Source organism: Brachyistius frenatus, unplaced genomic scaffold, assembly GCF_029030835.1.
Source record: "Brachyistius frenatus isolate BFR_SWC_R1_liver_20210118 unplaced genomic scaffold, ASM2903083v1 Contig_264, whole genome shotgun sequence".
Lineage (NCBI taxonomy): Eukaryota > Metazoa > Chordata > Actinopteri > Embiotocidae > Brachyistius > Brachyistius frenatus.
In genome coordinates this window covers 18,199-36,205 of record NW_027210863.1, presented here as the reverse complement: position 1 = coordinate 36,205, position 18,007 = coordinate 18,199, and the positions used below count along the sequence as shown (strand labels likewise).

The following is an 18,007-nucleotide window of genomic DNA, read 5'->3' as shown; positions in this document are numbered from 1 at the left end:
ATTCATGATGTACTGTACGTATTTCATATGGACTCTGAACTGTCTCTTTATGAGCTCTTTGTCAGAACAGGTTTTAAATCCGCTTCCAGGAGTAGCCACGCCGGCCCACATCCCAACATCGTTCAATGGCAGGAACAGCGAACATCTGGAGTGGACGAACATCTATGTCAGAGGAACATTAACCTCAGGCAGGGAGATGGTTCAGCTGCTCTGAATGACGGCACAATCCTCACCTCTTTATGTCTTTTATATTACTTCTGTTGGGTATGAACACGTTTGGGACGTCGGCTCCTTCCTTCACATCGACTGTCTCTGTGAATCCACGATCCTGTATTGATTTTCTCTTCTAAATCATCTGACATGATGTAGCCCAGAGGAAGGATTTAGGTGAATGACAGAGTCTCGATACGATTCTCCTGAAGGGTGTTCAAATCCAAGGTTTCTATTTTGTACTCACTGCTGAGGTCAGGCGAGTTCATAATGTTTAAGTTGTCATCTGGAAAATGTCAGACTGATTATTTTCTTCCCGTAAATCTCGACGTGTCTTCTCTCTCTGTTCCAGGTTCAGCTGATCCACTACAATCACGAGCTGTACACAAATTACACAGAAGCTGCTAAAAGCCCCAACGGACTGGTCATCGTGTCCATATTCATGAAGGTAAGTCTCATACATATGTTTAATAAGTGTAGGTTGTATTCAGACACATAAAGTGAATCTCACAGTGAGACTGGACGACCAGCTGCTCTGCTCTCTGTGAGGGTTCAGGCTTGGAAACACAGCAGAATACTGATCACTGCATTGAACCGTCGTTTCCTGCGTTCATACTGAATTATAGTTAGCAGCTACAGTCACAGCTCAGGGAACCTCACCTGGTTTAATCAGTTTTTAAGCTTTAAGAGACAGCGAGAGTACACAAAACACTGATGGAAGATGTAGTGCCCAATGGAAGCAGGACTTCACATCATGTTGGGGACAATTAAAGAGAACCGACTGCTCGTTCGAGTGAAGCCACACTCTCGTGACCGCTAACAGAGAGCAGAGTTTCTCTACTTAATTTTATTCTCTCTCTGGTTCTGAAAAATCCTGAGATATAGATAGATTATTAACCCTTTGGATCCAGTTGATGGTGTTCTCTGCCAGAGATGCCTTGTCAGACTCCATGGAAACATTACACTGGCGTGTTTACATGAGCCAAAGTATGATGGGAACCTCTGCTACACGGATCATTGGATCACTATGCTGTTCTTTTCTCTCTCTGCTCTCCCTTCGCCCCAACCGGTCGAGGAAGATAGTTCCAATGGTGTGAAAAAAGCTTTTTAGTTTTCATTTTCCCTCACTGGGTTTAAATTCAAGTACATTTTTTAAATATATTGCCAACTAAAAAGAGTTTGTCTTCCCCCTGTTGGAGGTTTTTCTCCCTTCAACAGGAGTTTTTCCCTCGTAGCTTATGTGGGAATTGTTGAATTGTTGGGTTTCTCTGTATGATGTTGTGAAGGTCTGCTGTAAAGGATTTTGATGTGTTAAGGTAGGTAGGTAGGTAGGTATATACTTTATTAATCCCCGAGGGGAAATTTTTTCGCCACAGCAGCATACATACAGTAGCAATAATAGAAACAATAGAATAAAATAATAATAGAATAGAATAATATAATAGAAAAGCAATAAAATAAAAAAAAAATATAAATATAAAATATAAAATGCACAGTACATACAGTATATATACAGTACATTAAATATCTATATATATTATATACAACAAACCAATAAACACAGTCAACATATATATATATATATATATATACATACAGTACAGTATATATCTATATATATAATATACATATAATGTACAAGCAACCAAGAAACACAGTCAACAGTGTTATTGTACTGTGATGGATTTTGCCAGAGGTGAGTTATTGTAAAGTCTTATGGTAGTGATCTCCTGTGTCTGGAATGATCTCCTGTATCAGAAGTGATCTCCTGTGTCTGGAATGATCTCCTGTATCTGGAATGATCTCCTGTATCAGGAATGATCTCCTGTATCTGGAATGATCTCCTGTATCTGGAATGATCTCCTGTATCTGTCCTTGTGACAGCGGAGCTGGAGGAATCTTTTAGAGAAAGTGCTCCGCTGTCCCTGCAGCAGGTGGTTGAGAGGGTGGACAGGATTATCCAAGATGGACAATAGTTTGTTCAGCGTCCTCCTCTCCACCACCTTTTCCAGACTATCTAGTTTGTAGCCGATGATGGAGCCGGCCTTCTAAACCAGTTTGTTAAGTCTGTTGGTGTCACCGGCTCCAATGCTGCTCCCCCAGCAGACCACAGCGAAGTACAATGCACTGGCCACAACAGATGGTAGAACATCTCCAACATCTCGCTGCACACATTGAAGGATCGAAGTTTCCTCAAGAAAAAGAGTCGACTCATCCCCTTCTTGTAGACAGCGTTGATGTTGGTCTTCCAGTTCAGTCTGTTGTCATGGAGACACCAGGTACTTGTACTCCTCAACCATGTCCACCTCCTCTCCCAGAACTCTCAGCGGTTGTGGAGCCGTCGCCTTCCTCCTGAAGTCGACCACCATCTCTCTGGTCTTGGCCACGTTCAGGAGGAGGTGATTTCTACCAGCCCACTCCACAAAGTCCTCCACTACTGTCCTGTACTCCTCCTCCCGTCCATCCCTTATACATCCCACCACTGCAGAGTCATCAGAGAACTTCTGCAGATGGAAGGACTCTGAGTTGTTCTGGAAGTCAGTTGTGTAGAAGGTGAACAGGAAGGGAGACAGAACAGTTCCCTGAGGAGCTCCAATACCACTGACCACCGTATCAGACAGAACACTGCCCAGACGGACAAACTGTGGTCTGCCTGTCAGGTAGTCAGTGATCCAGGAGACGGTGGACGCATCCACCCCCACCACCCGCAGCTTCTCACTCAGCAGCAGTGGTTGGATGGTGTTAAATGCACTGGAGAAATCAAAGAAAGTGATTCTCACAGATTCACCGGTTCCATCCAGGTGAGACTGAGCTCGTTGCAGCAGGTAGATGATGGCGTCGTCCACTCCCACACGAGGCTGGTACGCAAATTGCAGAGGGTCCAGAGAAGATTTCACCAGCGGCCTGAGGTGGGCCAAGACCAGCCTCTCCAGAACCTTCATCACATGAGATGTGAGGGCAACCGGCCGGTAGTCGTTGAGGCCAGATGGAGTCTTCTTCTTGGGGACAGGAACCAGGCAGGACGTCTTCCACAGCACCGGGACCTCCTCCTGCTTCAGGCTCAGGTTGAAGAGGTGTTGTAGGACCTCAGCCAGCTGGACGGCGCAGGTCTTCAGGACCATGGGGCTGATGCTGTCAGGTCCTGCAGCCTTGCGCTGGTGGATTCTCTCCAGCTGTCTCCTAACCTGGCCAGTGGTCACAGAGAGGGAGGTTAGGGGTGTGGGGGTGTCGATGGAGGAAGAACCCTTTGAGATTGAGGGCTCTATGCAGTTCACCAGGGGGCACAGAGGGGAGAGGGGGGAGGCAGCAGAGGTGTTTTGGAGGTGTGAGGTGTGGAGGAGACAGATGAGGGCGGTGAACTAAACCTGTTGAAGAAACAGTTTAGTTCATTTGACACCTCCAGGGAGCCCCCTGGTTGTTCCTCTCCAGGTTCCCCCTGGTTGTTCCTCTCCAGGTTCCCCCTGATTGTTCCTCTCCAGGTTCCCCCTGGTTCTTCCTCTCCAGGTTCCCCCTGGTTGTCTCTCTCTCCCCTTGAACCCAGTAATCTCCTTCATACCGGTCCACACCTCCCTCACGTTGTTCTGTTGGAGTTTGGCCTCCAGCTTCCTCCTGTAGGAGTCCTTGCACTCCCTGAGCTTCTCCCTCAGGTGGCGCTGCACTCTCCTGAGCTCCTCCCTGTCCCCAGACCTGAAGGCTGCTTTCTTCTGATTAAGAAGAACTTTCAGGTCACTGGTGATCCACGGCTTATTGTTGGGGAAGCATTTTACAGTCTGGGATGGTACGGTGGAGTGTTCACAGAATTTGATGTATTCTGTGATACAGTCCGTCATGCTGTTGATGTCCTCCCCATGTGGTCCACACAGCACATTCCAGTCCGTGGACTCAAAGCAGTCCTGCAGGGCATCTTTAGCCTCCTGTGTCCACCTCCTCACAGTCCTGGTGGACACAGGCTGCCTCTGCACCAGGGGAACATACCTGGGAGTCAGCAGGACCAGGTTGTGGTCTGATCTACCAAGGGGGGGAAGGGCAGTAGTACTGTATGCATCCATGACATTAGCATACAGTAAGTCCAGAGTTTTATTGTTCCGTGTGGGGCAGTTAACATACTGGTGCAAAGTTGGCAGTACTTTATCCAGACTGGTCAAAGTCTCCAGTAACTAACAAAAATGCACCGGGATGCTGAGTCTGAAGTTTGGACACAGTGGAGTGGATGGTGTCCACTGCTGCCTCTACGTCAGCTGATGGAGGAATGTAAACAACGATAACAATGGCGGACGTGAACTCCCTCTGCAAATAATACGGGCGCATCCCCACGGCTAGAAGTTCAATGTCCGGGCTACAGAAACGTTCCTTCACACACACGTGGTCGGGATTGCACCACCTCTCGTTCACATAGACTGCAATCTCTCCACCTTTCTTCTTACCGCTCCAAACAACGTCTCTGTCCCCCCGAACAGTCCTGAAGCCGGGTACGGCCGCGCTGTGGTCCGGGAGATGTGAGTGCAGCCACGTCTCGGTGAAACACATGATGCTGCACTCCCGGTACTCTCTCTGGGTCTTTACCAGCGCCGAGCTCGTCCGTCTTGTTGGCCAACGACCTCACGTTCCCCATTAAGATCTCCGGTACCGCTGGTTTGTATTTCCTCCTTTCCGCCTTTAGCTTAGCTCCAGCTCTGCAACCCCGCCGTCTTCTCCGAAGTTCAACGGGGATCTCAGGCCTCGCTCCGGGCAGCAGCAGTAGAGGGCTACTCAGCACAATCAGCTGATCACGCGAGTAAACAATAACAGTGCCCCCAGCCAGAAACGTGGAAAAATTACGGTCCATTACGGTCCGTTAACTTAACACGAGAGAAAGAAAAAAAAAAAAAAAACTCCGAAGAGGAGAAAGGCTTAAAAAATACTAATAATACTAATAACAAGGGGAGGGGAGCTGCTGCAACAGGCTGCCGCTAGCGCGGCGCCATCAAAAAATGTGCCATGAAATAACCTGTGTTGTGATTTTGAATTGAAGTGAAGTGAAGTGAAGTGAAGTGAAGTGAAGTGAAGTGAAGTGAAGTGAAGTGTTACATGTGTGACGTTCAGTAACCCAACCAGAGTCTCAACACAGTCGAGGTCTCCTGTTACCAGTGTGTCTGTATGTTCTACATGTGTCTGTATGTTCTACATGTGTCTCTATGTTCTACATGTGTCTGTATATTCTACATGTGTCTTTATGTTCTACATGTGTCTGTATGTTCTACATGTGTCTGTATGTTCTACATGTGTCTGTATGTTCTACATGTGTCTTTATGTTCTACATGTGTCTATGTTCTACATGTGTCTTTATGTTCTACATGTGTCTGTATGTTCTACATGTGTCTGTATATTCTACATGTGTCTTTATGTTCTACATGTGTCTGTATGTTCTACATGTGTCTTTATGTTCTACATGTGTCTGTATGTTCTACATGTGTCTTTATGTTCTACATGTGTCTGTATGTTCTACATGTGTCTGTATGTTCTACATGTGTCTGTATATTCTACATGTGTCTTTATGTTCTACATGTGTCTGTATGTTCTACATGTGTCTGTATGTTCTACATGTGTCTTTATGTTCTACATGTGTCTGTATGTTCTACATGTGTCTGTATGTTCTACATGTGTCTGTATGTTCTACATGTGTCTGTATGTTCTACATGTGTCTGTATGTTCTACATGTGTCTGTATGTTCTACATGTGTCTGTATGTTCTACATGTGTCTGTATATTCTACATGTGTCTGTATGTTCTACATGTGTCTGTATGTTCTACATGTGTCTTTATGTTCTACATGTGTCTGTATGTTCTACATGTGTCTGTATGTTCTACATGTGTCTGTATGTTCTACATGTGTCTGTATGTTCTACATGTGTCTGTATGTTCTACATGTGTCTGTATGTTCTACATGTGTCTGTATGTTCTACATGTGTCTGTATGTTCTACATGTGTCTGTATGTTCTACATGTGTCTGTATGTTCTACATGTGTCTGTATGTTCTACATGTGTCTGTATGTTCTACATGTGTCTGTATGTTCTACATGTGTCTGTATGTTCTACATGTGTCTGTATGTTATACATGTGTCTGTATGTTCTACATGTGTCTGTGTGTTCTAAATGTGTCTGTATGTTATACATGTGTCTGTATGTTATACATGTGTCTGTATGTTATACATGTGTCTGTATGTTAGACATGTGTCTGTATATTCTACATGTGTCTGTATGTTCTACATGTGTCTGTATGTTCTACATGTGTCTGTATGTTCTCCATGTGTCTTTATGTTATACATGTGTCTGTATGTTATACATGTGTCTGTATGTTCTACATGTGTCTATGTGTTCTACATGTGTCTGTATGTTCTACATGTGTCTGTATGTTATACATGTGTCTATATGTTCTACATGTGTCTGTATGTTCTACATGTGTATGTATATTCTACATGTGTCTGTATGTTCTACATGTGTCTGTATGTTCTACATGTGTCTGTGTGTTCTAAATGTGTCTGTATGTTCTCCATGTGTCTGTATGTTCTACATGTGTCTGTATGTTCTACATGTGTCTGTATGTTATACATGTGTCTGTATATTCTACATGTGTCTGTATGTTCTACATGTGTCTGTATATTCTACATGTGTCTGTATGTTCTACATGTGTCTGTATGTTCTACATGTGTCTATGTGTTCTACATGTGTCTGTATGTTCTACATGTGTCTGTATGTTCTACATGTGTCTGTATGTTCTATATGTGTCTGTATATTCTACATGTTTCTGTATGTTCTACATGTGTCTGTATGTTCTACATGTGTCTATGCGTTCTACATGTGTCTGTATGTTCTACATGTGTCTGTATATTCTACATGTGTCTTTATGTTCTACATGTGTCTGTATGTTCTACATGTGTCTATGTGTTCTACATGTGTCTGTATATTCTACATGTGTCTGTATGTTCTACATGTGTCTGTATGTTCTACATGTGTCTGTATATTCCACATGTGTCTGTATGTTCTACATGTGTCTGTATGTTCTACATGTGTCTGTATGTGTTCTACATGTGTCTGTATGTTCTACATGTGTCTGTATGTTCTACATGTGTCTTTATGTATGTTCTACATGTGTCTGTATGTTCTACATGTGTCTGTATGTTCTACATGTGTCTGTATATTCTACATGTGTCTGTATGTTCTACATGTGTCTGTATGTTCTACATGTGTCTGTATGTTCTACATGTGTCTGTATATTCTACATGTTGTTCTACATGTGTCTGTATGTTCTACATGTGTCTGTATGTTCTACATGTGTCTGTATGTTCTACATGTGTCTGTATGTTCTACATGTGTCTGTATGTTCTACATGTGTCTGTATGTTCTATGTTCTATGTGTCTGTATGTATGTGTATATTCTATGTGTCTGTATGTTCTACATGTGTCTGTATGTTCTACATGTGTCTGTATGTTCTACATGTGTCTGTATGTTATACATGTGTCTGTATGTTCTACATGTGTCTGTATGTTCTATATGTGTCTGTATGTTATACACGTGTCTGTATGTTAGACATGTGTCTGTATATTTTACATGTGTCTGTATGTTATACATGTGTCTGTATGTTCTACATGTGTCTGTATGTTATACATGTGTCTGTATGTTCTACATGTGTCTGTATGTTAGACATGTGTCTGTATATTCTACATGTGTCTGTATGTTCTACATGTGTTTGTATGTTATACATGTGTCTGTATATTCTACATGTGTCTGTATGTTATACATGTGTCTGTATGTTATACATGTGTCTGTATGTTCTACATGTGTCTGTATGTTCTACATGTGTTTTTATGTTATACATGTGTCTATATGTTCTACATGTGTCTGTATGTTCTACATGTGTATGCATATTCTACGTGTGTCTGTATGTTCTACATGTGTCTGTATGTTCTACATGTGTCTGTGTGTTCTAAATGTGTCTGTATGTTCTACATGTGTCTGTATGTTCTACATGTGTCTGTATGTTCTACATGTGTCTGTATGTTCTACATGTGTCTATGTGTTCTACATGTGTCTGTATGTTCTACATGTGTCTGTATGTTCTACATGTGTCTGTATGTTCTACATGTGTCTGTATATTCTACATGTGTCTGTATGTTCTACATGTGTCTGTATGTTCTACATGTGTCTATGCGTTCTACATGTGTCTGTATGTTCTACATGTGTCTGTATGTTCTACATGTGTCTGTATGTTCTACATGTGTCTGTATGTTCTACATGTGTCTGTATGTTCTACATGTGTCTGTATATTCTACATGTGTCTGTATGTTCTACATGTGTCTGTATGTTCTACATGTGTCTATGTGTTCTACATGTGTCTGTATGTTCTACATGTGTCTGTATGTTCTACATGTGTCTGTGTGTTCTAAATGTGTCTGTATGTTATACATGTGTCTGTATGTTCTACATGTGTCTGTATGTTATACATGTGTCTGTATGTTCTACATGTGTCTGTATGTTCTACATGTGTCTGTATGTTATACATGTGTCTGTATATTCTACATGTGTCTGTATGTTATACATGTGTCTGTATGTTATACATGTGTCTGTATATTCTACATGTGTCTGTATGTTATACATGTGTCTGTATGTTCTACATGTGTCTGTATGTTCTACATGTGTCTGTATGTTATACATGTGTCTGTATGTTATACATGTGTCTGTATGTTCTACATGTGTCTGTATGTTCTACATGTGTCTGTATGTTCTACATGTGTCTGTATGTTCTACATGTGTCTGTATGTTATACATGTGTCTATATGTTTTACATGTGTCTGTATGTTCTACATGTGTCTGTATATTCTACATGTGTCTGTATGTTCTACATGTGTCTATGTTCTACATGTGTCTGTATGTTCTACATGTGTCTGTATATTCTACATGTGTCTGTATGTTCTACATGTGTCTGTATGTTCTACATGTGTCTTTATGTTATACATGTGTCTGTATGTTATACATGTGTCTGTATGTTATACATGTGTCTGTATGTTCTACATGTGTCTGTATGTTCTACATGTGTCTGTATGTTATACATGTGTCTATATGTTCTACATGTGTCTGTATGTTCTACATGTGTCTGTATGTTCTACATGTGTCTGTATGTTCTACATGTGTCTGTGTGTTCTAAATGTGTCTGTATGTTCTACATCTGTCTGTATGTTCTAGATGTGTCTGTATGTTCTACATGTGTCTGTATGTTATACATGTGTCTTGCCCCCTCTTCTCTCCCGCTGCCGCCTTAGTCCTCCCAATGTCCATCTTGAGAACTCATGACTCACAAACACAATCAGTAATCCAATTATCCTACAGAGCCAACCAAAGTGCTCTTTGGATGTGTGTGCTGAGCAGCAGTGTGGGTGGTGTCGGTGCTCCTCCGTCTCTGTTTCAGAGGTCTCCATCTCCAAAAAGACGCTGAGAGATCAGAGACGCCACTCAGGCTGAAAACTTCAGCTGCTAACTGCTAATTAGCTCCCCAATGTCAATGGGACCGTCAGTCAGTCATGAAGAGACGAGAACACGATGACCTAGGTCAGCCCTCCTCGACTCCCCCCTTCCACCCAGCAGGAGAGTGTGGGGGGGGTGAAGTCGGGTCTCTTTTGGTCCTTCTGGGTCGCTCCGAGCCAAATAAAAGTCAAATTAAAATGAAAGAGATTCTTGTGAAGTTGATCATAAACAGACGGCTGCTTCACCAGTTTCATCAGATCTGACAAACTGCTAGTAGACAGGAAGTGGAAGGTCTGAGACTTCCTGTTGGTGCATAGACTGATTAGGAACAACACTAAAATCTAAAGTACAGCACAACAGCTCAGCGATAAATCCTCCCTTCATTAAGGATTATAGTGTCCCTCCTATTTGAATGAATTGGGTTGACAAAATATTAGGAACACCTCTCAGTTTAACGCAGTACAGTTTAAATTAAATTACAGTCACCACAATGACCATTAAAATAAATCCATCACACTGAATGACATCTGAACATTATAATCCTGATGGAGGATTTATTTCTGTTTTTGACTTTATGCTTCACCTGTCACTCGTTTTAATGTTGTTGCTAATCACAGTAAAATTAAAAAGGCCCTCTCTGAAATTGGAAGGTGTGAGATTATGTTCACAGACAAGTAATAGGACTTTAAAATGAATCCTCTCAGATACAAATAGACAGTGTAGTGATGGTTTTGTATCAGTTTAAATCTGGGCTGCAGCTTTCTGATTTACCTGAAATTTTCTTAAAGACTTTTTAAGGAAACAGTTTGACAGTTATCAAAGCAACTTGTAATAAAATGAAAGAAACCTGTAATCATGTGCTGAGTGCTGAGGATGAGTTTCAACTTCAGATTTGGAGAAACTCAGTGTGACTTCACGTAGATTCATTTAACAACTGTTGTGTTGTGATTTTTGTTTCCAGCTGCCACAACAAGACATTCTGAAGTTGATAGTGAACTTTGAGTAGCTTCAACAAACTAGCCTAACAAACCAAACCAACAAAAAAAAGAGAAATGACTTGAAATATTTACAATACTCAAACAAATGGTTATAACACAAACATGTGAAGACTCGTGTGTTTCTGTGTTGAGGAACATTGAGGTTATCCTTTCATGAAAACTTTTTTAAAAAAGCACAGAATAAATTCCTGTTTCAAATTTTCTATTTTCTTTTGTTACAGTATCAGTTTTGATTATTAAATTATTAGAGGCCTGTTTTTTCTCCTCCTACTGTCTATGGAGGAAATGCATAAGACTCAGATCATCTACCACTTTGCAACTTTGTAAAAAGCACTGATTATACATGGGTCTTTAATACAGTGAAGTCATTAAAGAACTCTAAGAACACTGCACATTTTAATATCAACCTTTTAATCAGTCTTAATCTGAAAACAGGGCTGCAAACTTTGGCACGACATTCATTAAAAGCTTTTGCAGGAGTTCTGATAAACAATTCAGTCAATGCCCACGTGTTAGAAAATGTATGTCAAAAGAAACATGCAATAAAAGAATCACGCTCCATCAGTCTCACTTACTCAGACACCCACCCAACTCTACTCCCAACTGGTTTGTGCTGAATGTCCTTCCCTCCCACTGTCTCAAGCATGTTTCACCCAGTAAATCTCTTCAGTAGCACAGAGTAGTCAGCTGGCAATGAGCTGCTTCTCTCTCAGAGCAGAAGCTTGCTTCTCTCATTCGTCAGATTTCCCATCTCGTCACGGTGACTCAGAGCACCAGGAAGGACCTCCGTTCCAGGCGGGGCGTCGTGTGGCACCTCCGAGGACCGCAGTGGGTGACTGCTGCTCCCGACAATACAGTTTTACAGTCAATGCAGGGCCGTTTGACTCACTGATTCATCTTCGATTGATGTAACAACAAGAAATATGTGAACCTTCGCAGTTTCTTGTGGTTATTCTCGTGTCAGATCGCCATTCAGCCAAGTGGTGCCAAGTCTCCACTTTTCTCACTTCTAACGTGAGGACATTCTTGTAATAGAAGAGACAGACTGTCTGAATCCTCGCTGGTGCTTTTCTAGGAAAAAATTATGAAACAGACAGAGAGGAGGAAATGTAGAGAGCAGCGTGAGTGTCTGGCGAAGGCGTAATGCCTGAAGAGCACCGGGAAAAGGTCAAAGTCTAAGTAATTTCAGAGGCCGTGGAGGGAGGCGGAGGACCGGCACATCTCTTTTTAATCACTTCGCCCTAAGACATCTCGACAATTAGAGCTGTGAACTCCACCAAGCATGATTGAGGGATGGATGGAGTGCAGAGGAGGTTAGAGAGGAGTCACAGGAGGGTGGACATCAAGTGCAGGTGATTCCTTCAACTATTACTGAGTAGGTTTCTGACTCTGGAGCTGCACCGCACTCAGACTTACTGAACAATGGAGTCGCTCAAATAGAGTGAGAGTGGATACGGAAACTAAAAGCTGCTCTCCATTTAAGGAGATTTTCATACAAGTGTCTGTGGTCCTGTGGACCCTTAGCAACCACCTAGCAACAGAGGATTTCTAGTCTCCAACTGAATAAATACAGAACATAGAAACACTAAACTGATCAGCTAGCTCAGTCTGGATGGAACAAAGATATCTGAAGAACAAAGATATCTGATGAACAAAGATATCTGGTGAACAAAGATATCTGATGAACAAAGATATCTGGTGAACAAAGATATCTGATGAACAAAGATATCTGATGAACAAAGATATCTGGTGAACAAAGATATCTGATAAACAAAGATATCTGATGAACAAAGATATCTGGTGAACAAAGATATCTGACGAACAAAGATATCTGGTGAACAAAGATATCTGATGAACAAAGATATCTGGTGAACAAAGATATCTGATAAACAAAGATATCTGATGAACAAAGATATCTGATGAACAAAGATATCTGACGAACAAAGATATCTGATGAACAAAGATATCTGATGAACAAAGATATCCATGTTCTCATGTGTTTTTAACATTTTAGCTCCGTGTCATGTGTTCAAACCAAACCGGTCCAGCTAGCCTCCGCTAGGACTGTAAGTGCGTGACTATCCGTGGTGTTACGGTACGGGTGCTCGGAACGACCAAAAAGGACCAAAAGAGACCCGACTTCACCAAATGGGTCATTTAATAGAACTATGACAAGTAGAAACTACATTATATTACATATTATATGACATTCAATTCCAGTTATATATTCCCATTGAGGAGGTGGAGGTATATTTCTATCTTCTGTTGAGTCGTGGTCTCAGAGGACGAGGAGCGTCTCTGCTAATATGAAATAAAAAGATAAACTCTGGATGAATGAAATAAAAGTCACAACACTGTGAAATAACATTTAAGCTTCAGAATTTGATGCATTTGGTGCAATAACATTTTAAAAGTATTATATCATCATTCAAGTTAGCAAAGTTAGCATTGGGCTGAACTTTGCATCCTTCTGGCCGTCGCCGGATGTCTCACCAGACAGCAGATATAAAAACCGTGAGATGCAGAGATTTCTGTGGCGGTGGAAGGTTTAAATCTGCATCTTGTGAACTCCTTGGGCTTTATTATAATGAACACCGATTCATGTGTCATGAATCCAAAACAGAAATGTCTTCCCTTGTCCTCTCAGACTTTTGGTACACACTGTACATCTATATTTTTATAGATATATAAAATATATCTTTATTTTTATGTCCCCGTCACTATGGGATGGCAGTGAGGAGCTGAAACATGGCCTCAGGTGGAGGAGACGTGCAGCAGGGTCACTGCAGCGATCCTGACACATGAAAGAATAACACTGGTTTTGATCTATTATAAAGTCAAAAAATACAACCCAAAAAAATACAATGCGTTTGCTATTTAAAAAGATGGATTGTGTTTTGGGATGAAAGCAGTGTGTGTCTGTGCTTTCTTGAGAACAGTGGGAGTCTTTGTTTTCCGGAAGGCAGAGCAGCAGCAGTAGAGCAGCTTCTGACTGAGAAAAATACATCAGTGGGTTTAGACAGTTTATGGGCATTGAAGGTGATTGATTAAAAAAATACTCTGACAGAGTGGATTAAATTGAGTTTAATTTTAGAAGGGCTCTCCATTCACTGTGACCACTTAACCTAAACCTTTTCTCTCTCTCCCTTTAATCCAGATTGCTGAAACATCAAACTCCTTCCTTAATCGAATGCTGAACAGAGACACCATCACAAGAATAACATATAAAAGTAAGTGCTTCTGTTCAACACATCTCCACTGATAGATTCAGACAACAGTGAACATTCAGCAGCACACGGTGCATTCTGACACATCACACATGCAGTGTGCGTGATAGTTGAGGCACATTTACTGTATCACTATATCATTTTTTTAATCAACTGGTCCACAGAGGACAAAAGCAGCTCATATTCAGCCTGCAAACATTCTCAACAGCTCTTCAATGATTTTGTCAGCTGGAGACGATTATCTAATGTTTTAACCAATCATCAACCATCAGTGATGTCATCATCATGGGGAGGAGCCAGCCGTGGATCTGACCGATCTGATTGGAAACCATTGACTGTATACGTGTTCGTAGCTTCTGGGTTTGAAAAATGAGGCCGATGCAGAAGTGTCTTCAGCTGCAATACCAGCGAGTGCCACTAGAGGTCGGCTCCAAAAAGCCTCCGGCTCCATAGACTCCCATTCAACTTCTCTCATCAAATCCAAAGTGAATAAAATGTGTCCATCAGTTCTCTCGGTGTTGTTAGCTAAAGTCACTCCTTCTTCTTAGTTTTCTGGAGGTCCATCTGAAAATAATCCCTCATTCATTAGAAAAGAAGATTCAAGAAGACCTGTTTTTGGGGGCGTGTCTGTTTGATTGACAGGCCTGTGGTGCAGTCAGGTTACAGCTATCGGTGGGCGGGACGTAGTATCGTCAGGTTTCCAATCAGATTAGTCAGATCCACCGCTGGCTCCACCCCCAGCTCATCCTAATATGGTCACTTCCTGCTCCAAACCTCTTCATAGAAACAAATCAGGCACCAACTTTCAATGCAGGGTCCAGTTCTCCTGCATGGTAACCATGCATTTTTGGGAAAAAAGCCACTGAACTGATTTCTGATTTCAAATCCTCCCAAATCACTCAAAGAAAATCACTCAGTTGGCAACGCTGGTTTTAACATTTGGGAAAATATTAAGCTTAGCAAGCAGTTGCTAAGCGATGATTTTACGATTGCTGTTTGGAGGAGGGGTTTAGCAACCAATCCATTTTTCGGTGATCAAAGTTCTGTTTATCAAAACTATTTCACTTCATTGGCTCTCATAGAGCAGCATTATTTCCTTTCTAAGTGCTAACTGAAGGGATACAGAAGGGAAGTGTTTGTAGCTGCAGGAGTTCTGCCGGTGAAGCCGCAGTCGACAGCTGCTCTCCGAGGGATTCCCTCTGCCAGCGCAGAGATCGCCTGAGGTTACCTGGAAAAAAGACACAAATAATTGGATTAATGGTGGCAGTGGGAGTGGTGGGGGAGTGAAGGGGGGTGTGTTGCTGGGTAAACACACTGACCCCTTGTGGCTGGGAGGAGTCTCAGAGGTATTGGGCAGAGCTGGAGGCAGGAGGGGGGAGGGGAGGGGGGTCCTCTGGGTCCAGAGAACCCTGACAGCTGTCAAAGCTCTGTGAGATTCACTGTCTCACACACACACACACACACACACACACACACACACACACACACACACACACACACACACACACACACACACACACACACACACACACACACACACACACACACACACACACACACACACACACACACACACACACACACACACACACACACACACACACACACACACACACACACACACACACACACACACACACCACCCACGCATGGTGATGAGTCCTCATGCGGATCCCTGCAGCAGCGCCGACATGCTGCAGCATGGCGGTCCATTTCAGAGGCATATATGTGCACATGCAAACAATCTGCGTCCAGAGTGGAGCACTTATTACTTAGTTCAAGCACACATTCAAAGATCACAGATTGTCGAGGCTGATTGTTTTCTATATAAACTCAACAGGTATTTCTGTGATGCTCCGTTTAAGAGAGTCAGTCAGTGTTCGCAGCTGAATTAGCATTAAAGCTGCAGCGGCCCACCGCGGCGACCTCATCACAGCAGGCGGTCCGTTTGTCAGCGGAGGCCCAACAGATGACAAGTTACCGGGAGCGTCGGAGCGGAGCGTGAAGAGAGACGGAGACACAGAGACTCTCAGTCTGGCCAATTAGCGTCCTGACAGCGCAGACAGTTTGGAGAAAAGAGGTTTTGTGCTGCGACACCAACAGGCTGTTAGTCACACAACGCTGAGTGACATGTGAACGAAGGAGTGAGAAGAATGAGTTCTGAAAGATGAGCTGAGGGTTTGATGAGTAGTGAGGAGGAGGAGGAGGAGGAGGATGTGTTCAATAAACTTCCAAACATTCAGACACCCAGTTCTCAGAGACCAGGATCAGTGCAGGCGGTTTCAGACCAAACCGTTCTCAGGACTTTATTGAGGAAGGAAACAGGTTCTGAGGCCTTTAACAGTTTGTATTCACCACCAGGACATCTGAAGTAGTTACAGGCGTAACTCTTCCTGTATTATTTCAAATTAAAAGCCCGATAGCGTTTTGTCAGAAAGAAACCCCTCATTCCATTTGCAGGATGTAAACAGGTGATACAACCACTTGTTTCATGTTTCCTCCTGTTAGCAGCCTGAATGCTAACCTACAGGTGGCAGAAGCTAAGGTTAGCATGCCAGTTTTAATTATAGTCCACAGTTAAAAGACTTTAGTCAGCTGCAGGTTTTCACCTGACGTGGGCCTCCGGACAGCCCCTCCCTCTCAGCCAATCAAATACTAGAATGCCTTAATTGTTAAATTGGTTGTCATGGAGACGCAGCCTCTGGGAGGACACATCTCAATAATCAATGAAACGACTTCTCTCTGAAGATAATGTGAAGTCAAATATTGTCAGGGACACCTTTGTTCTCCCAAAACACAACAGGGACGTGTCTCTACTGTCCAAAGTTAGTGTGAGGTCATCTTTGAGTGGTCTTGTGAAGTTACACATCTACCAACTGTTTCAGGCTGTAAACAGCTGAAACACCGAAGGTCTCTGTGTTTCTCACTTCCTGCTCGTCTCCCTGCAGATGATGCGTATCTCCTGACCGGCCTGAACATCGAGGAGATCTACCCGGAGACCAACAGCTTCATCACGTACGATGGGTCGATGACCATCCCCCCATGTTTCGAGACAGCCACGTGGATCCTGATGAACAAGCCGGTGTACCTTACACGCATGCAGGTGAGTCTCAGCTGAAACACAGCTCCCACAATGCACTGGGGGCTTCCTGTCTCAGACCAGAACTGTCTCTCTAACTATTGTTCCTCCTGGGAAACGTGTCGGCTCAGTTTGTTCCACTCTTCCCCCACACATAGTGAATCAAAAAGCCTCTATCACATTTCCACGATGCTTCTGCCAACTCTCTGTCCATCTGTCTCCGTCTGTCCGTCTGTCTCCGTGTCCTCTCTTTGTCTTCCTCTCAGATGCACTCCTTGCGGCTGCTGAGTCAGAACCAGCCCTCTCAGATCTTCCTGAGCATGAGCGACAACGTTCGTCCGGTCCAGCCGCTGAACAACCGCTGCATCCGCACCAACATCAACTTCAGCATGCAGGGGAAGGACTGTCCCAACAACCGGGCTCAGAAGCTCCAGTATCGAGGTACAAACTACGGCGCCTCCATCTCATCGCACTTCCTCCATCTCTCCCATGTAGACATCATTCACTAACAATGAATATGTGACTCTTATCATGCAGATAGATCCACGTCTTCATCCCTCCAGGCATTACATTACAAAATGAGTTTCTCAAAGGTAGTTTTTTTTACAACTTGCGTCTAATGTTGAAAGTCCTTCAAAGTAAAGTGTGGGAGCTGATGATGCTGTTTACCAGGGCTGGACCGTTTCATCCAAAATCTGAACATCATTCAAACATTGGAAAACAAAAAATTCCAGCTGCAATATCCCGCTCCAGTTCAGACTCAAACCGAAGTCTAAACTCCACGCCGACGGGTCCTCGTCGTCCACGTTGTGCTCCTCATTGTTCCCTGAAGTTCACGTCGACACTGAAAGCTGTGTTTTACGTCCGTGAGCTTTCCGAGGCTCCTTCAGTCCTCTGTTACCTGATCTCCACTGTGACCTCCACAGGCTTCTCTTTCCACATCTCAAGGACTCATCCTCATGTCAGCAGGCAGGACGCCACACAAACACATCATC

The 18,007-nt window shown here is 43.1% G+C and overlaps 1 protein-coding gene across 1 annotated transcript in view; it reads left to right on the top strand.

The window, feature by feature from the left end:
* ca10a (carbonic anhydrase Xa) overlaps positions 1–18,007 on the top strand; it is a 240,203-nt gene that overhangs the window by 220,475 nt on the left and 1,721 nt on the right. Inside the window, exons 5-8 of the mRNA XM_069721457.1 lie at positions 563–658; positions 13,864–13,936; positions 16,882–17,036; positions 17,279–17,453. Coding sequence (XP_069577558.1) covers positions 563–658; positions 13,864–13,936; positions 16,882–17,036; positions 17,279–17,453 — 499 coding nt within the window. The remainder of the gene's footprint in view (positions 1–562; positions 659–13,863; positions 13,937–16,881; positions 17,037–17,278; positions 17,454–18,007) is intronic.